Source organism: Cupressus sempervirens, chromosome 11 (assembly GCF_028749045.1).
Source record: "Cupressus sempervirens isolate cs-2001-9-10 chromosome 11, ASM2874904v1, whole genome shotgun sequence".
Lineage (NCBI taxonomy): Eukaryota > Viridiplantae > Streptophyta > Pinopsida > Cupressales > Cupressaceae > Cupressus > Cupressus sempervirens.
In genome coordinates, this window is record NC_143128.1 from 656,265,045 (window position 1) to 656,287,645 (window position 22,601).

Genomic DNA, 22,601 nt, shown 5'->3' on the forward strand with positions numbered 1-22,601 from the left:
ATCACCATACGAATGTACAGCCTCAGCACACTATCTTTCCGTACCTCCCTTTCGGCCTCCAATTTCTCCATACCGTACAACTATCCTTCCCACCGTACAGCCTCATTATCTCCATCCCACACAATTGCCCCTCCACCTCCACCATACGGCCACCTCTTCCCTTGTCACCGTACAGCCCTTCAATCCACTACCATATGATCACCCAAAGACCACTGTATGGTCACTTGTTCCTGCACCACACGGCGTCTCACTACCTGCTCCTTGTCGTACGGCCTCCTTGTGCTCCAAAATTGCAGTACAGCCTCACTCCATTGTGCATCGCCACCCAAAGGACTACCTAAAGCATAGTACGGGGCTTCATAAGGAAACTCTAGAACAAAACATTACAGTGGTATTAGAGCAGAAACTATTCAGCAGCATCTCCGAAACCATTCGGGAAATCTCCGAAACTTTCACTAACCTGAAGCACTGGCCACCCAAAAAACTGACAGAAGCGCTGACCCAAAGCACTGACCTGAAGCACAAACATGAAGCACTAAGGGAGAACTACATGAAGCATTGACCTAAAGCACTAGCCACCCGAAGCACTAAGGAATATTATTTAGAGCACACAACCAGACTACCTAAAGCACATGACAAGACAACCTAAAGCATAGTACGGAGCTTCATAAGGAAACTCTAGAACGGAACATTACAATGGTATTAGAGCAAAAACCGTTCAGAAGCATCTCCGAAAATGTTTGAAAAATCTCTGAAACTTTCGAGAACATTGCCGAAACCATTCAAAACATTACAAGGTGCCAAAGCCTACATTAGAAGATGTATTTGAAAGTGCATCATAATACCCTTGTGTTTCAGCTAGAAGACCAAATAACATCAATCAACCTTCACATGTTGAACACGTTGGTGATCCATGTACAGTGGGAACCGAGTACTTTCAAATACTGGGCACATTGAAAATGACTTCCTTGACATTGTCACTATTTTGATAGAAATATAATTACGCTCGATATTTTGGAATATGCAACAAAGAAGGTAAGTCAAATCATAGATATTTGAAAGTCATTTTGTGGGTACCACAAGGATTGGAAGTACAATGATTTTATTTTATTTTGTTATGAACTTGTTTTATATAATTATTCATTTATTTCCTTATAGGTAGATATAAGTGGATAATACCTATTTGATATTGTGACACTTGAGAATATTTGAAGTGATATTTTATAATTAATATAAAATATTATGTATGGAAACATTGATTCAAAGGCTATAGTATCATAATATGAGATCTGATTGACATGACCATGTTTTTTACAAACTTTATAATGTTGGTATGTAAGATAATGATCTCCATTTGATCTTTGACCAACATGACTGAGATTAAGGATTTCCCAAATATTAGAATAATGTGAAAGATATAAATGAGAGGAAGTATCGATATTAGCATAAAGAGGATGATGAATCAAGAAGTATAAAAGATTGCATCAAAGATGTTTATGTACATGTAAGTATTTTCCTTGAGTATTACATTCATCTAATTATTGCAGTCTGATGGAGCCCAAATTTTAGAAGTTCCATTCTTATATATTTTCATTTTTTATGTTGTGTACCAATGACAAGAGTTCTCATGCCATATGCTGATGATTATAAGAGATCAAATTATATGAGGAAAGGAGCATTATGAAAGGTTTGAGTGAACTATCAGAAGATGTTGATGTGCCAGAGAATTAAGAGTGTAAAAGCCATAATCTGGAAGTATTCTTCATTTCTGCCTTGAGATCCAGAGATTACAAAAGAATATTGAACGTGCAAAAGACATTGATACTGATGAATGAGATTAGTCAAGGATTGAAATGAATCAATATAAGTAATCTTACGCAGACCTGCAGAATGGCATTTGACACAGATTAATAAGGATGAGAGGAGTTGTCAAAGGCATGTATTTGGCATGTATGAGAGATTATAAAATGATGAAAATCTTTCACCCAGCTGCAGTTTCTATATCGATATGTGGAAGCTCCAGTCTCTTTATTTTTCTTCTGCTCCTGCTGCCATGTTTTAATGTGGAAATTTTGAAGGAAGCAACGGGACCTCAAGCCATAATGATTTAAAATGAAAGCTTTTTCATAAGACCCTGATACAGCTTCACTAATTACATCAAATGCATGGCAGTCTCCTTGATGCTGAGAAGTCTCTGAGCAGAAAATTTTATAGCAGCAAGACAAAATCATCCTCCGTAAATTAATACAATGGTTGAAACTAGATAATGACTTTATTAATTCAAGGAGTATGAGATGGAATTGAAGCCGATAGGGCAGTATGTACAAGGCAAAATAATAGTAGGAAGGAAGTCTTCAAAAGTCTCTCCCAGGACAGAGTTCAGAGATTATACTCTCGTGTTAATGAAATTAACACTCAAACACTGGTGCCATCCAGAATGAGTAAGGATATGATTGAAGTGGGAATGTTCATTGCTATGAAACGTACAGGGACGACATACTGGAAGGCCGAAAGTAATGTGCTACAACTGAGCATTATATGGAAATAAGTGTTCAATCTGAAATCCAAGTGACTCCAGTAATTCAATAGCGGTGTGAATTTATACAATGATACCAAATAGCAATCAGGATAAAAAATTAATATTTGTATTGAGCCGTGACAGTGATTATATGGTTAAAATTTGGAAGCGACCATCTATGATTTCAATATTCAATCAAAGTTCAGAAGCATTGAAGAAAAGATATCGTGCATATAGCAAGTGCTTTACGGCAATGCCAAATATCAATGTGATCTCTAAATTTACCGGTGATGATATAATGATTTGAAAACAAAGAAGTATAGCTTGCCCTAAAGACGAAGTGATTATGGAGACAGTTTTAGAATGTAAGGTCGTATCCTTGATTCTGTATAATAAGGGTTGCCGGTGGCGTGTCTTTCCATGGCTTAGAATATTGGAAATTCAGAACAAATGAGAACATGACAAAGTTATACGCTGAACTGGCATCGAATGAAGGCATTGAGACGTGAATGTATCAGACGGATAACAGTATCAGCACGCGTTGAAGTATTCAGATGAGTGCATATCAGAAGGTGGTTAGCATGTACGCAAGTCCATTCCAGTATCCAGCGAGTAAGATGGAATTCAGAATTAAAGGCTACACTCAAAGTGGAGTCTCCAATATATGCTCAACGCAGTCACCATTTGGTCAAAGCACATTAAAATCTTGAATCATTGACAAGAAACTAAACTGTGATAATAGCCGTCAGCAAATAAAGACAAAGTCATTGCCGGCACCCAGATTTCAAAAAAATCGCGATGTCCTTAACAACATAAGAGACGTCAATGAAGTAAGGAGTCTTCAGCGTCTAATATGAGTTTGGAAAGTCAAAAGGGGCTTCCGCATTCTGCATAACCAATGACAGAAATACGTGTCAATCCGTCTGGAAGATATTCGGCGGAAGGAATGCCATATACGCCCTACAGGGGTTGAAATAGCATGTCGTCCATATGATAAAATGCCAGAACTTTTACAGAAAACGCACAGGCATATACTGTTTGCAATTAATTTATATTATCAAACGAAGACAAGTTGACAATGGGGACACAGCGACAAAATAATTTGTGGAGTTTATGTTTGATAAAGAATAATTATCAAAGCCGTAGTTTATTCAAAGACATTATAAGCATAAAATATAATTAAAAGATTTTACTTTGAAAAGGTGTGATTTACTTTTAAGAAAGGAAATGACTTTTGTGTTTGAAAAGTCACGTTCCATTTCTTTAGGTATTACAGGATATAAATAATAAGAGAAATAAGATGGAAGAGGGATAATTGTAATATATCCGAACATTTTTATTCAATTAGAGAGAAGTATTTTATATTTATTTTATTGTATGGAGAGATAAGGGCAATATTATGATTATGTAATAAAGTCCATTATTTTATTTTTTAAATAAAATAAAAATGTTTTTGTTTACCTTTAATGGCATGGAGATTTAAACTGCAAGCGAATCGTCCTTCATAATTATATTTTAAAATTCTGTATATGATTTTGTTATCAGATAAGTGGACATGATCAGTTAGCATTTTAAATTTGATCATCATAGGTGTTGTGAAATATTTAATTGTTTCCGCAGCTGTGTCCAGTTTGTCTCAGTGGAGTTAAAATTCAATCTGGACTAATTTAAAGATTGCATTATAATTGGTCTGTCGCATCTGGATTATCAAAATTATTGGCAATACAAGTGCATTAAACATTATGAAGTTGTATGTAAAAGTTCACCGAAGTTGACTCTATCGCCCGGATGAGCAAAGGCACTGGTCTTTTTATTGAAGTCAGATAATCTATATATTCCTCCTACAAGCATCAAATTAATTATTATTAAATTGTTCAAAACATTTAACCCTTATTCAACATTTCAGTTTCATTTTGATCGAGTTGAAGGACCTTGCCAACCGAGGAACTCGCAAAGTTTAAATTCGCTATAGAAAACCCTTGAATTGAGTAGTCAGTGTTCAAGGTGAAGGTTTACCTGCCTGGGTGTAGCGGAGCCCGAAGTGCAGGGGAATCAAGAAGTATTCCCGTTCGTTGGCCAGAACTGATTGAGAAGTCCTATCGGAGAAGTGGCAGGCTCTTGGATTTCCAATCTGCGGTTTTGGGAACCAACACAGTCAACCTCTTATTTGTAATTCTATACATACTATAAGAATTATTTTCCTTGATCTTTTCCTCCGAGAATGTTATTGAATAAAAAAGAGGGCAATTGAGATTCAAAGGGAAATTGACATTTCATTAGAGGCAACCTTGAAAGAGCGGAAGCAAATAGAGGAAACATGTATTCTGAAGGGTAAAACATATACAATCTCCTTAAAACCAAGGTAAACTCTACTACATATCAAAGTTAAAGATGAGAAATATTCTACAAGGAAACTACAAAGACCCTCTTAAAATTGGAAAATCAGATAGAATCAAGCAACTGTATAGAAGGAACTTTACATACTCACACCAAGGAGATGATGATATGAGGAATAATAGCAATGATGGATCATACATGGAAGCAAAATTTCAATACATTCCTCTAGATATGAATTGCATAGAATGAAATCATCGTTCATGAGAACTAAGTATCACTAACAATATTGATGAAACGAGTGGAAATTTTACGTTGTGGGGGGGAATAATAACCGATGTTTCATTCCCATTGGTTGACAAATGTTTATACAGAAACATCATCTTATTCAAGTATGGACCTTCATTGAAGCAACTTGTATCAAGAACATTAATGTGCAGATAAGTATTTATCATCCTTGAGTATTATATTTACTTGCTTATTGTAGTCTCTCTCTTATTTGTAATTCTACACATACTATAAGAGTTATTTGTCTTGATATTTTCCTTTGTATCTGAAGTTGATGTTGCAGGAAAAGAAGAATGACACATTAGGCAACTTATGACAGTAGCTTAAAAGAAGTTGTAATCAGGCTGGATAAAGTGAGGCTCTTGAAGCAAATAGCTTTGATGATTGAGATTATGAGTAACCTTCTACATTAAGAGGGAGTATGACACTTCTTTGAAGGCAACGCTTGAGCTTAGAAGATTAATACTCAGAGGGAGTCTACAAATACATGTGTGTGACTGCATGATTTTGATGGGCCTACTCTTGAGTGCGTCATGAAGAAGTATTGACTTATCACTAGAAAATCAAAAAATTGACATCAAATTTAGAGTGAGTGTGACAAAATCCTTGGGGAAGAGAGCATCTAAGGGAGTAACTACTGGACCTGACTTCCCAGGATCATTGTTCGGAGGGAGAATTTTGAGGTGCAATCCTTTGTGAATGATATCTTCTCCATGAGGAGAAGTTCTAAGTGAAATTCCTTGTAATGCATTCTTCTCCGTGAGAGAGATTGAGGTGAAAGCCTTTGTAGCACCCTCTAACTTGGTTCATGGTGGTAACTATTTAGCATATGATATGTAATGAAAGGTGACGTTTCATTGACATATACGAACAAAAGGTAACCATTGTAAGATGATGATCTAATAAATGGTAGACCTGTTATCATGACAGACTTCATTAAGTTGTTGTCCCAGAGTGCTGGAAGTCATGGTAACAAACAAACAGAAGGTAACCATTGTAAGCTGACAATCTTATATTGGTAGACCTATTATCATGACAGACTTCATTAAGTTGTTGTCCCAAAGTGTTGGAAGTCATAATAACAAACAAACAAAAGGTAACCATTGTGTTAATGTTATAATTCTGTCGGATAAATTATATTATATATATGAGATATATAATATATGACAAATATTATATATGGAATAATTAACTTATATTAAGAGTGATATATATATATATATATATATATATATATATATATATATATATATATATATAACCATTATAATATGTTAAGGATATATTACTTGTGTTATTACTATAACTAATGTAAGTTAATATATTAAAGAGACATGTCTCTTCAAGAGACATGCCTCTTTATTTCACATATATATTCATTCATATAGTAACTTGGAAAACACATAAATATCTACAAGTGCTATTACAAGTTACAGAATATAGTAATCAATCCTATTTCACTAACATAGTATCAGAGCAGGTTGCAAGTGTAATAATAGAAGCCATGGAGAATCCAAGAACCAGATGGTTTGCCATAAGTGAATTGAAAAATCATCTTCCACATGATTTTGTTTTTGCGAAAGCACCTAAGTTGCTATTGCATTATCTTTGGTGTGACTTGATTTGTCCACACTTCAGCTACCTAGCATTACTTTTCTGGCATGGAGCAGACGGTAACATTACTTTATTCAAAGTAAACTGTACAACTGGCATGAGATCTATTATCATACTCGATTCTCCGTACAGTGTTTCACTACATTATCTTGCTTACTACGATGGAAGTTGGATGAAATGAAATGTAGTGCAGTGCTATAATTCACATGCTACTTACTGGCATCAGAGAATCGTATTGGCAAAGATTACGATGTATTTGGAAAATAAACTTATTTAAATATTGAGGATGACAATGTATAGGGATGGTTGCCTTGAGCAAAATGTAGAGTGAAACATTCACTAAACGGGCTACTACTAACTGCTACTATTTAGAAGGACAAGCGATCCACTGAAAACTTGAGGGAGGAGTCAGCAGAGGATCAATTTTTTTTCAAACATCTTTTGAGAGATATCACCATTGCACTTATGTCACTTGGTCTCCTACGTGATTCTGACCTAAATCTAGAATCACCGTATTTTATTTGGTATACACGTGAGATAGCAAAGAAGACCATAGTGATAACACCATAGTTGATGTTTCAAGAGTTGTTCAGTAATCTGACCAGGGAAAGAGATTAGGGCATGGAGTCAAAACTTTAATAATGATAGAAAGAAGCTCTCAATGACTCTGCGTGCAAAGAATATTACCAAGTGCAACAAGTGGATAGTGATCGGGTGCCACATAGACAAAATCTCTGATGTTGAACTAAGGTTACCTTAAAGTTGAGATGGCTTGCTATCCGTCAATGATCAAATTTGGGATGCGCATCTTTAACAAGCCCTGTGTTGGGGTGGATGTGATTGGGTGGCTAACTGTTCAAACCCGGAGGACATCCATCTAGTTCAGGTGCATATGGAACTCAACAAGGTCCCAAGGTATATGGTTAATACAATAGAATTTCATGGAAACGAGTGGTGTGTAGCTACGGTAGACGAAGTGGATAAACACAAACAAAATTTAATTGAGACCTTTGCCAAGCTTCGATAAGATATTCATGTGCGACATTTGAAAATGTGCAACATAGGAGGTCTTATGTCTTTTGAGGAGGTCGTATATGAATATGATTTAGATTAAGTATTTATTATCCTCGGGTATTGCATGTATCTACTCATTGTAGTCTCTCTCTTATTTTGTATTTCTATAATTACTATAAAGAGCTATTTGCCTTGATCTTTTCCTTTGTCTCTGAGAATATTCTTGCAGGAAAAGAAGATTGGTACATTAGGCATGCTACCAAATATTGTATAGACTCAATCTTATGATAGTAGCTCCAAAGAAGTTGTGATCTAGGATTCACGAATCATCTGATGATTAGGTTGGATAATGTGAGTTTCTTGAAGCAAAAATTCTTGATGATTGAAATTATTAGAGGGAGTCTAACAGTTCATTAGAGGCAACCTTGGAGAAAGAGAGGGAGCAGAAAATAAAAATTGCTTCAATCAAACTTTTGATGACCTTAGTTCAGAAGGAGTAGATCTTGATTGATGGATTCTCCACTAGTCAAAAACTATAATAGCTAAAGGACTATGATTCATAGGATAAAGTCTCATGCATGTAGGCTGGAAGGCCGATTGATGGATTCTCCACTAGTCAAAAACTATAATAGCTAAAGGACTATGATTCATAGGATAAAGTCTCATGTATGTAGGCTGGAAGGCATTATGCTATCAGGATAACCATTGACATAAGGAAGCATGACATGACTTCCTACCAAGAGGTTAGAAGGATGATAATAGATTCAGAGGAAGTCTGATACTTCATCGGAGAGAACCTTATGCTAAGAGGTCAGAAAAGTTGATATCAAACTAAGAGGGAGAAACCTTATTCTCTGATATGTTTTTATGGTGAATGTTGTGACAAGACCACTTGACAGTATTCATGGAGACTTCATGCAAACTTTTGATATCATACATGTATGAGCCTGTCCCCTATGTACATCATGAAGAAGTGACAACTTCTAAATGATTATCACTTGTATTAGGAGAAGCTGTTGTAAAGTGACGTCCTTACAATAACTTGTAGCATGATTCAGTTTTGCGAAATTGTTTCATGTAAAGGCTTTATCTTATAAATCAACAACTAAGCAATTGATATCATTAATTTGATTATCTGCAAGTTGCTTGTATAGATATATTTTCGGTACTTGGTGTATATCTTGCCTTGATATTCTGATAGGCCATTACCACATTGAGTACTTGGTGGATATCATTTAGTTGATGTTCTGATAGGCCATTACTCAGAGTATTTGGTGAATATCATTTGATTGATATTCTGATAGACCAATGCTCATGTTACCAAATATGATATCAAATAGTAATTGGTGAATATCATATGTTAATATTCTGATAGGCCAATACTTACATGATATCATATTCTAGAAATCTTTTGATCAAAGATTTCTTATATGTATTATTTTTGAAATATTACCTAAGGTGTAATATCTATGTGTTTTATCCTTCTTCATTAAGAGGGAGGGTTAATGTTATAATTCTGTCGGATAAATTATATTATATATATGAGATATATAATATATGACAAATATTATATATGGGATAATTAACTTATATTAAGAGTGATATATATATATATATATATATATATATATATATATATATATATATATATATATATATATATATATATATAACCATTATAAATTATGTTAAGGATATATTGCTTGTGTTATTACTATAACTAATGTAAGTTAATATATTAAAGAGACATGCCTCTTTATTTCACATATATATTCATTCATATAGTAACTTGGAAAACACATAAATATCTACAAGTGCTATTACAAGTTACAAAATATAGTAATCGATCCTATTTCACTAACAGGTGACAATCTTATAAATGGTAGACCTATTATCATGACAGACTCCATTGAGTTGTTTTCCTAGAGTGTTGTAAGTCATGATTACTAACGTATCATGATCCAACTTCATTAAGTTGTTGTCCCAAAGTGTTGGAGATCACGATACTTGTCATGATAGAGACCATGACATTGTGATTTCTTGTTATCTGATAGACTATATTAAATTGTTGGCCCAAGGTGCTGGAAATCAGAGAACTCGTATCCTTCTAGGGTATAACATATTCTTTTGGTAGGCATCAAGGATTTGATGCCAGTGCACATACCAAAAGAATACGTATGATGAATATCATATGATTAATATTTCTTGTTGAATCATACTTTAGATTATATTGAAATATAACATCTAAATTGATGGATTTATGTTTATATCCTAAAATTTGTCACTCCAAAAATATCATATAGAGATGATATTTCTCCATATTCTTGAGACATAATGTGTTCTATAAATCCTCCCTAACTAACAGGTAGTGTTAAACTTGTAGCTTTAGTTAGATTAATTTGATCTAAGATACATTTTTTTTATTGGTAAATCATCATTTACCATATATACTTAGTCATGTAATAATAACATATATTATTATCATATATTTTATATATATATAATATATAATACATATAAATATATATTATACATATATATATATATATATATATATATATATATATATTATACAAATTATTATTATTAAATATATTAATTAAAGGATGATTAAACCTTAGAAACATGTCTCCTCTCATATTTATACAAGATCCAAATCTACATTTGGTACACATCAATTACATTTGGTAATGTTAATACATTTGCAAAAAAATGATCCATGTTACTCGACAAATTCCTCAGCAAATTTTGGCAAGAATTACTCAAACTAGCAAGGACTTCACTCACTCCAAGCACCAGTTATTATTATGATAATATATAGTTTCTATTATCTCTATTTAGTATCTAATGGTTATCTATTGTAATCTTCTATAAATATTAGAATGTTTCTAATTTTTAGTTTTTTGTTTCTAGAATAGAATGTTTCTAATCTTTATGATTGTTTCTTTATAAAACATCGTCCAGCCTCTTGTATAAACTGATCTCTTGATCACTATTAATAATAAGCAAATATTTTCTAATTACTTTGTAATAGTTATCAACCACAAACCGATGGTCAAATTGAGATAGTGAATAAGTGGACAGAGGGATATCTAAGAAATTATGTCACAACACGTCATGTGTCCATAGGGATGAGTCCCTTCAAAGCATTATATGGATATGAAGCCACCACGTTCGAAGGCATAATCATCCCAAAAAGCAAGGTACCCAGCACACAAGAATTCATTCAAAGAAACATTGATATTATGAAAGAATTAAAGGACAATTTGCATATTGCACAGAATCAACAAAAACTCTATGTAGATAAGAATAGAGTAGAACAATCATTCCAAGAAGGGGATCTAGTGTACTTGCAACTACAGCCCTATAAACAATCATCTATTAAGAAGAATGGAATAGAGAAACTCAAACCTCAATTCTATGGACCATATAAAGTAATCAAAAGAGTTGGAGAAGTAGCCTATGAGTTAGAATTACCTAGTAATAGTCGAATTCACAATGTATTCCATGCATCCAGACTCAGAAAGGTTTTGGACCTACAGATAGCACCTTGTGCAAAACTCCCCTCACTTAATGACGAGGGACAACTCATCTTGAAACCTGAAGCAATTCTTGATACTAGATAAATGGCACTAAGGAATAGCATTGTGAGAGAATTCTCAATCAAATGGAAGGGATTGCCAGATGAAGATGCCACTTGGGGAAAAGAAGAAAGCCTCAAATTGCTTGAGAACAAGCAAAATTGAGACGAAGGGACTGTGATAACCCCGTAATAAGTTATGAATGTAATTTCCTACATAAGATATTCATATTTTATAATAATAATGATAAATGAGGAAATAAGGAAATAATATGTATATTTGAAACATGTGTAATATAAAAAAAAATAAACAAATAATAAATTAATCTAGGCACAATATCATTACACAAACAACTAAATCTATTTCAAAATATATTATCAAAATTAAATTGCAAACTATGAACTCCCAATATGGTCGCCTAACCTTAATCAAATTAGATTGAAACTATAAACTCCTGATATGAGCTAATGGTCCCCAATTCAAGGGACGCGATTTGGTCAAACATATATATATATATATATATAGGGTCGAAGTGAATGAATTTATCATCAAAAAATAGAATAAAAATGCATCTGCCAACTAACAAAAACGAACAGAAGAGATCCAGACGAATATTTATCATTGGAAGGCATCATAGATAAACCAGATCAAATAAGACATCGTGCGAAGTGAAAGGGAATAGGTAAGGAGTGTCGTGTTGCCCATATACAACAAGTGCAATTAGAGTCCCAACAGTCAACGAACACACCAATTCAACATCGCACAAAGATAGAGTATAAAAAATATAGACTCCCCAGGCATTATTAACACAAATGGCATTGAATCCAAACAAATAGTATTATTATTCAACGTCTCTACAGTGGGAACACACAAGCTCAAGTAAGGAGTCAATCAATGACAAATATCATAGAGTACGTGGGTAACAAACAATAGAAAGCGTATAGCTAGAGTCTCTAGAAACAGATAGAAGAGATCCAGAGGAATATTTATCATTGGAAGGCATCACAGATAAACCACATCAAAGACATCGTGCAAAGTGAAAGGGAATAGGTAATGAGTGTCGCGTTGCCCATATACAACAAGTGCAGTTAGAGTCACAACAGTCAACAAACACATCAATTCAACATCGCAAAGACAGAGCATAAAAATACAGACTCCCCAGGCATTATTAACACACATGGCATCGAATCCAAACAAATAGTATCATTATTCAACATCCCTACACTAGGAACACACAAGCTCAAGTAAGGAGTCAATCAATGACAAATATACCAAACAATAGAAAGCATATAGCCAAAGTCTCTAAAGTAACACAGGCACAAGCAAGGACAAACCACAGGCACCAAGTGAATCACAGAAAACTATTGATCAAGAGTTGCACAAGAAGATAGGTTACAGATTCATAGAAGATTAAGGTATGAAATACATTAGAATTAAGAACCGAAACATTGCGTAAAGAATTACATTCATAAGAGAATTCATAACTTTCTTAAAGGTCCAATAGAGCCTAGACAGAGAACATTCATTAGGAAGGTTAAGTCTCTCCAAAGGGAGGATGGTGTGATTAGAAGGCATACACAATTTGAATGTCGGATTCGAAATTGAATCTAGGGAAGAGATTTGCAGAAGAATCTCTTAAGGACAATCTATATTGTAGTGGTTAATCATATGCATATGACAAAGAAGAGACTTGGTTGGAGGTGGGATCTCTACCAAGTAATGATCAGAGATCCCAGAGGCCTTAAAGAAGCATTTCTCATATGATCATTGCCTAATCGAGAATTAATTCTCAATAGAGAGTTAGTTGATCTGAGAGAAGTTCTTCCCTAAGGATTAGGAAGGGCTAGTTACAAATGGTATTTAGGTGTTAAAGTTAATTGTCTTATCTTTTTCCTAACATATTTTAAGATTGGATATATATCGTTTATGCTATACTAACGACAATTGCAAGTTCCAGCACTTATCCTTCAAAGCCAATAAAGCCAGTACCAAGGACATTACACAATAATGTACAAAATTATGGCATAAAGTTTGGCAAAGGTATGTCCAATCATAATGGTCCTATAGTTCCCCCAATTAAGGGTCGGCCCACCCTTGTGGATCGAGTGGATAATATGGTGAGACCAAGACAGCAGAAAGGTAATACACAATACTCTGTTGAGGAGATCAGAATGATAGGAACCAAGAAAAAAATCCCCAACTTGGAGAACTCCACCTGGAACCCTTCCTCATCAGCCGCCTTGCTACAACTCATGGCTCTAATGGCCTCGTCAATGGTGAATATGGTAAAGATGTGGCAGTGGATGAGGGAGCTGAAGTCCAGGTCAGCGAGGAAAGCGGAGTGAAGGGGAAATAGTGTACATGAAAAGTGTTTCAAGGAGGCTCAAAGGGAGGAACTAAGGGACCTACACTACTCAAAGTAAAAGGGATGCTTCTTCCAACAAAGGAAGCTATGGTAGGAGAGCCTAACCTGGGGGAAGGAGGGATCCTGATCGATGAAGGTGGAGCAAATAAGACACTAGAAGGACTTGCAATCATCATCAAACCAATGGTTCTAGGGACAGAAGTTGGGGCAAGAGGGGACAAGCCATGAGGGGGACAGAGAAATACAAGAAAGAGAGGACGGCAAACTCTCGAATCACCATAGAGATGAGATCAAACATGGTGGAAGCACAAGACAAGTCCTTTAGGGGAGCGGCTCAAAGAGCACACTATGAGGTGGTCGTTAAAGAGGTCCTAATCGGCATCCACGAAGGAAAACGTGGTGCAGGTAGGTGAGGGCAACACAAAGGAGCAGGGAGGGAGGACAGGGGTGGGAGGGGGATGACAAGAGGGGCACGAAAGGTGAGGCTAAGCAGGGAGTGGTCAACTAATGGAAGGTGGGAGACAAAAAATCAGCTAACAAGGGGAATAAGGGAGGTGCAAGCAAGGACGTAGTCAACGACACTAGCGCCACCACAATGGGACCGACAGGTAAATAACTCAAATCGGAGTAAGCAGGGGAACCCATTACGAACCACAAGAGCAAAAGACTCAGAGAGATGAAGGAGTTGTTTGCCTATGTCACAGGGTTCGGCGAACATCAAACATGAAGTTCGAAATTCATCGAATATTCAATGTTAAGAAAAAGTTCGATCAAATTCGCTATTAAATTCGCGTTCAAAAAGCGCATTGATATTTCTAAAAAATATCCACGGGCACTTTTACTGGATTTAGTCATCAATGAAAATGCAATGTCCGGCTAGGGCTTGTTGAAAAACGCTGCGATATATCACCTGTCACTTGGCTAAGGGATTTAATCACCACCCAAAAACATGGCCCCACGTTAATGGATTTCACGCAACGATGTGAACTCCTGAAAGTCGTCAAAACTCTGTTCAAACTGGGAAATACAATGGCGCGGAATAAAAGTGGACTCTTGATATTTGATGGAAAACATAAAATGATCTTGCTTTACATTATTTCTAATTCTATAAAAAAATAAAAATATGTTTTTAAAATGTGTTTTTAAAATGTGTTTTTAAATAAGATATTTCCTAAAATGTTAATAAAAAGTTTAAATATTAATTTGTTTTTAAAACAAATTCTATAAAAAAAATTAAATGGATTTTTAAAATGTGTTTTTAAATTAAATATATTTACTAAAAGTCTAAATGTTTTGATAAAAATTTAAATATTAATTTTTTTAAAATTGTGAATTATAATTAATTTAACATCTTTTCTCTTTCGAAAATAATAGATAAACTAATTTGATAAATTATTAGATATATTATTATTTTTAAATATTTACTTGAGGCGAATTTATTGTGGAATTTTTTCCCGAACTTTTTAGCCTTGTCGAACTTTATCCGAATTTTATTGTTGTCGAACTCGAACTTGAATTCGAACCTTGTGACTTAGCTGTTTGCCATACCGTATCAAGGGGCCATCGATGTCATCTGAGGAGCGTTGTAAACTATTGTATCACTGTCTGACTTGGAAGTGCAATGGGAGTCAATCCGCCGATCATGAAAAGGAGCCCGAAGATCTCTAGTACGGACGTTGAAGTCCCCTAAAATAGACAAGTTCCCCACAGTAGAGAATCTGTCAATCCAATCGCAAAGGTCACCAAATGGGTCACCTTCGAGGCTATGAACTGCATATGGAGAAGTAGCTAGTGGGAAATAACAAACAGCAATGAAGAGATCTTTGTCTAGTCTACCTCAAAGATCTCATGAATCTAGTAGCTAGTGGGAAATAACAAACAGCAATGAAGAGACCCACATGAATCTAGCAAGATCGTCAAAATGCATAACAATCGTCATGCTGACAAGGTGGTCGCAGATGAGGCAAGCAACCCCACTCAGGCCCTTGACACCTCCAAAAAAACTTGACCTCATCCCAATAAACAAAAAGCCACTGCTACCCAGGAATATTGGGAAGGGGATGGGTCGGGCTCTCATGCATCTCAATAACAAGAATAACATCCACAATGCCAATAACATCCATAAAAAGACTAAGTAATGACCAAAGAGTATCATTACCGTTCCAATAGTGGACGATCAAAGAGTCACTAGACCTCCCCATCCCGTCCTCACCCAGTGAGCATCATTTGGCCTAGGGGGCCAACCTGGATTCCCATCCAGGTAGAGGACAATCTCTAATGACCGCCTTAAGGTTGCAGATAACTGCCCATTTACCCTCAAGGCAGGTTGCAGCAATTAAAGTTCACCTATGCTTAAGCTCAGTAACCTGTGACTTGGTGAGACCCTCATTGAGGTAGATTTTAGCTAGTACAGGAAAGAGCTTTCTACAAGCCCTTAGAACTTGTAGCCTGTCTGATGTATTGAGAAATCTGATAAAAAGTGTGGATTCATACCCTATTCATGCTCTATCAATGATAATCTCAAAGAGCTCTTGCTGGTCACAAAGGAAGGTATAAAGGAAGGCATACGCCTTATCAGCTAGGTTAGCGGTGGAAGATGGGAGACCACAACTTTCAGATTAAGTTCCCCAACTCTTTGTGCCCATTTGTTCAAAAGCTTGGACTAAACAAGCTCCTCAACACCCGCCAAAGGAAGTTGTTACAGTTGTTTCTCATTATTGCAGACTTCTACCCATGTTTTTAACTATGAGTCTGTGTTTCTTTTCAGCGCATTATGGCAGCTAAGGAGCTCATCTTGCATCTCTTTAGTGTCTTTAATCTCTGTAGCCTGAATAGAACTTTCATCAAGATGTTGTTTAATGTTTGACACCTCATCATTAATGGTGAAAACCTGAAGTTCGAGTGTTGTGTATTTACGTGTGAGAAAGAAGAGATTCCTTGAGGATTTAATTCTCCTCCTCCAATGCAGATAATCTGTCTGAGAAATCCATATGAGAAGTTCTTCTATGGTATGCTAATTTCAGTTTGCGCATGTCCTCCATACACCGGAAATCGACCCAACAGTGATCAATGAACTGTCAACTGAGAAAAGTTTGTTGAAACTATTCAACCTCTGAGAAACTCACACTGAAAATGAGTGCAGGGAAGATGAAAGGTCACAGGGAAGAATCAGACCTCAGCAGCAATCACAGGCTGAGAATTCCCGCCGCAGTAGTAGCACAAAACGCTGCGAAGCCCAACAAAGAAGCCTAAGCATCAAGAAGCCTGACACAACCCAAACAAAGCTCATTACAGAGAAAAGTGAGCAGGAACAACAAGAAGCTAGAAACCAAACCAAGGGCAAGAAACCAAACAAAGTGCAACAAACACCCCTACACACTACTACAGGCAATCACAACCAGAGACAAGGCATATGGAAATAGCCACGTGGACATTTCCGTCATCAGGAAGCATAGTAGTGCAGGGTTTCAAACGCAAGCAAAAACATCAGCACACAACTCCAAACCGCGAGAAGCTTAAGGAAAGGAAGCCTAGTTGCTGGAGAAAAAACACAGGTACAAAATCTCACACATCCACATGCGTAACACAAGTAAAAGGCACTTGACAATCTCCAACCCTAGTGTTGCACGTAACAGGAGAAACCAGCCCGTGACTTGCAAACAAACACCACCAAACTGCAACACCAGTGCTCTCCTACAGGAAGCCATGATCACAACCATAGCTAGAAACATTCGCGCGAAAATTTTCATCCATATGAGTCATCCCATCATCAGGAAAAATAATTTCAGAACAATAGTAGAAAACGGATATGAAATGTTTAGCAATTCGCCTCAAAGAGATCTTCAGCGCTTTGATTTTGGCTACAGAGTCTCATTCTGAGAATGATAAAAGTATGGAACAACACCACTGGCCTAATTGATTACCAAGAAGAAATTAGATAGGAGAAAGAAGGCATAAATGAAGCAAAACAACAAATGGATGAAAAAATGGGAGGTTAACATATGAGAATGTACAGAAATCAATGAAAAAACAAAAAAGTTGTGGGGAATAAATTCAGGAATATCATATGGTCAAGACTCAAAACAACATGCACGCAAAAAAGATTTAACCTCATGGGAGATCATGTGGAAAAAGCATGCATAGCAGCAAAAAATAATCATAGCCCAACTTAGGACTGGTTCTCATCATTTGAGGTGTGAACAGGTAGATGGTTGATAACTAAGGATGAATGGGAAGAAAGGATATGACTATTTTGCAATAGAGGCGTGGTAGAGACAGAGAAACATTTTATCATGGAGTGCCCAGCATACAATTATATCTGTTCCAGATATGTCGATATATTAGAAGTAGGCAGTTTATGTGTACCCTGTTTGAAGAAGCACAGCGAGACAGAAAAGCAAACCTTGTGATCAAAATGCATAATCGAAGAAGAGTATTCTTAGGATGTGTGCCACCTAGGGGATCCCATAGGCTACTCTGGCATTGTGGACATTATTAACATCTTTCATTCATTCATATCATATCACCTTTTTCTGTCATAAAATCAAAGGCCAGAAAAAAGTTAGTGAATTGGTACTTTCCCATTTATCTTTTAGGCAACCCCATGATGTAAGTACTTGGAAGAAAAGAAAAGGTCGTTCCCAATAAGATTTCAAAAGAAGAAAAAAATGATAGTTCTTATAAATATTTCAGATTTTTCAGTGGGTCAAAAGAAAAATAAATATGACCCACGCAAAAGGTGAGTGGATGGCCATATGATAACAAGAAGCAGATCACCAAATGTTAGCAAAAAGTAGATGACCATGGGCCAGTGGCGCCCAGTGAGCAGATGGCCATAATCCAACTAAACTGTCACAGTCCACCTCGCTATTACTCTAATTTTACATATTAGTGCCTGGTATCAGCTGTAACTATTACTGTGCAATTCAAAATTTGATATATACATGAATTATTTGATATGTAGCAGATAGAATTCCTGACATAGGTTACCTGATATATATTACTAAAGTTTCTGTGCAAACTAGAAGCGGCTAAATACTTCTTGTTATGTGTGATATGCAGGAAGCTCTTCCTCAAAAAGGTTGTGACCTGAGGCTGACTATCATCTGAAAGAATATGACAAATCAGGAAAAGACAAGTGAGAACAAAAAAGTCTCCAGCACATACCCCATATAATTGTTTCGCCATTTGCAGCATGGAAGATTCTATTATGAATGACTAATATGCAATGATTGTGTCAATATCATTTTGTGTCTCAACATCGAGTGTTGGTTGTAGAATACAATTTCTAAATAGATATTGCAATCTATTTGCATTTAACAGGGCCATAACAACCTTCAGTTACATTTTTTGGTTGTGAAGCCGTTGGTACTGATAATCGCATTAGCATAAAGCATACGAGGGTTTTAGATGTAGTTTAACTTTGTTTGATTAAAAATCCTATGATGAAGGCTCAGAATGAACAAATCAAGAGGATTGGAATAGAATAAACAGGAAAACAATCATTGTTTTACTTTACAAATTTCCAGGAGAATTTGTTGAGTTTCTTTATAGGCTTAGATCCTGTAAATTGTTGGCAGTATCCATGAATAGAAAAGGTTAGGAAGATATAATTATATCATTCTTCGTGCCTTAACCACTCAGTGTGATAATTAAGTGGTGGTGGTGTTGTTGTCCTCACCCAAGTTCAAACCTCCATTGGGCCATTGCAATCACAGACTTGTGCCTTTGCTGGTCCAATGTGCTTGCAGCTTTGGGCATCAGCTTTATCATGAGGGATGAGTTCTCACATTTGTGGGCTCACTGGTTCATCACTCTATGTCCAATGCATTTCACGTGGACCCAAAGGGCATGTCATGCCAGAATCATCAGTCACATTGAAAAGTTTACCATGCACTTATTTTTAAACAAAAATAATTAGACTTGAGAAGTGAAAAAACATTTGAACCAATACTAAGCTCCAGGGTCATTCTTTGTGAATTGAGTGTCAGGTTTCTTTGATTTTACAAAATAGGTTATGAACTACTACCAGAATTGGGTGTTACAAAGTGATCCACCTGGCATTAAAAACACATAAAGTCTGGATCCTGCAGTGCATGACTTATATGCTCCGTCTGAGATCTGTCCTGTGCCCTGAACATGCAGTAAGAAGATGTGAATAGGGAGAAACATACCATATGAGACAGCATAGATTTGCTCCCTTGTATATGGAAAAAAAAATCCTCCATGGACACAGTAAAGATATGAATCTTGTTAGTGCAGTCCCAGTAAGGGGATCTAGTGCTATAATGAGTGTTGTACAGTAATCCACCATGCATTTAGAGCACGGGGAAGTCCGGGTTCTAAAATGCAGCTCCTCCCTCAAGGGGCATGTTTAAGGAAAATTGCATAAAGGTAAAGTCGCCACTGTATTTGGGTGATATAAGTGATTAACCCAGCATTTAGACCATGGAGAAGTCTAGGTCCTGCAGTGCAACACCACCATCAAAGGAGTTTGTTAAAGGAAGATTCCTAATGAGATTTTTGAAATGGAAAAAATATACAACCGGATGGCATTTAAAAGGCTGTGAATGTTTGATAAATCTGCTTATTTTTACAAGTCCATGGTTAAAACCAAACTAAGCCCATGTCACCCTACAAGAAGAGGGACAACATAATCAACCCTAGTAAGGCAGCCAGGCTTAGCTCCCTATGATATAGAAGCTTACACTGCTTGTGCCACACTCAATATGGCGGCGCACAATCTCATTCCAAATGCGTGTCCCTTACTTCAACGGAATGCTTGTGCGTCCCAATCATCCTACCATGTTACCCCACACAGGGTGCCCACAGTACCAGCCTCGTACCATATGATAAATTAAACCTCATTAGTCCTGTTTTTGGAAACAATTACAGCATTTTTACGAAGCGCCCTCTCCCCTGTCGTTTCCAACGTTTCAAACTTGTTATTGCAATTTATTGAGATCTCACTCTCGGTGCTTTTTTTAGCATTTGCGTATTCACTACAAGTTTCTCAACCACCCTTACACCCTCTTTTAAAAAACTGGCAGTGTTTTAGGGCATTGACCGTTTTGTTTAATAAATAACCGACTTGCGAATTCGCATTCACAAGTACAATACTCAGAGGTTTGCGAACAAAAAAATGCTTGATAGGAAGCAGAAACAGGTCTCTACGTAAAAATCACAATTCTCAACGTTGCAAGATAAAATTCAAACCCAGAAAAATCAAAATAAAAGCAAACAAAACATAAGAGGAAAGAATAGATGTTTATAATGCTTACTTCATCAACATATTCGTCGAGATGAGGATGAACAAAAGACTGGGCAAATAAAACGCAGGGCTCTGGGCGTCCCATTTCAATTTCTTGGACAGCTTTCGGTTGCTTCACATTTAGTCTGTCGAAGAGGAATGAGCTGCTTGAGCTGCTAGTTCTGCTGGCACAGGCACAACAGTCAGAGCAAAATTTATTTAGGCGGTGTGTCTCGCACTCAAGCTACTAGACTGATCACAGAGACCACAACTCCATTGTCTGCAATCCTGTCTATTTATTGCCGTTTTGTTTTATAACTGGTTACTGCCCTCTGTTCGAACCCCAAATATAGTCTGTTGGAAGGAAATGATCGATTGAGAGAATGCTTTATTTCTTCCTCTCCGTTCTCTTGTTTTTGGGCAAAAAAAAAAGTTAAAAATATGTTTTTTAAATTTTTAACTAGCAATCAATCCTATCTTGGCGTACACTGAATTTGTAATTAGCTATTCAATATTTCTGAATCATGCCGAGGAGATATAGAGGGTGAGTGAGAAAGAATTTATTTTTTATTTTTTATTTTCATATATTTGTAAAACTATGAAAATAGGTGTTAAAATAGAAATGATAGGTACAAAACTATAAACATAATTTTAATTCTAAATAAGATTATAACCTAAACTATAAACATACTAACCTTAAACATTTAAAAACATAAGCCTAAATCATTATCAACAACCTAACCTTACTTAAAATCTTAACTTTGACCATAAAACTAATTATATTTCTAAATATAACCTTGACCCTAACAAATGGAGAGGTAAATAAAGACTTGAAATATATTTTGTAATTACAATTAATTTTATTTTCCCTCTATATATTTCTTTATTTTCCAAATTGCTAAAATAAACTTTAAACATAGGCAAGAGTCTGCAACATATCAGAAAATTGTGGGAGGTCTTGGGTTCGAATCTACTTGTAATTAACACATAATAATAATAATTAATCTTAACAATAATAATAAATAATCTAGGCTTATGTGGATTACCTAACCAAAAAATATAAACTTTAAACATAAGAAAGTCAAAATATATCAAACTCAAATATTAATAAAAAATCAATGGACCCTTGATCTACCGGTGAAGTTGAAAGGTTCTTAAAGAGCCCACATGGATCTATAATGCCTCGCCAAGGGATCCAAAAGAACTAACCTAAAGTTTCACTAAGTTTGCCAAACATTTTTTTTTTTTAAAGATAACATATAACAATAGTTATAAATTAGCGGAAGCAATAACATACATTCAAACACAAGCAACACATAAACAGATTAGACTCCTTAAGGATCTTATGACGTTGAATCACATTTAAATTTAATTAATACTAAATCCAATATATACTAAATCAACATCAAAGAATAATTACAAGTATGAATCTATTTAAATGATATACAATGATCTCGAATGCCAGTTCACAATAATCAAAATTCACAATCATCCACTGTACATGTCACAAGGTATGAAAGGCTGAAAGATTATACATCATCTCGTAAGATCCATGAAACTAGAAACAATAAAGTACAACCATCCATCAAAGTACATAAGAACAAAATGAAAGAAGATACAAAATAAAGAACATCAACC

General features: G+C 35.8%; 1 protein-coding gene across 2 annotated transcripts in view; it reads right to left on the reverse strand.

Annotated features, from left to right (window-relative positions):
• Positions 1-21,452, reverse strand: part of LOC149531485 (protein virilizer homolog) — a 131,402-nt gene extending 109,950 nt beyond the window's left edge. For both annotated transcript variants that reach the window (XM_089811442.1, XM_089811441.1), the window contains exon 1: positions 20,995-21,452. In XM_089811442.1, the coding sequence (XP_089667568.1) occupies positions 20,995-21,069 (75 nt within the window). In that variant the 5' untranslated portion in view covers positions 21,070-21,452. The remainder of the gene's footprint in view (positions 1-20,994) is intronic.
• Between the last annotated feature and the right edge of the window lie 1,149 nt (positions 21,453-22,601).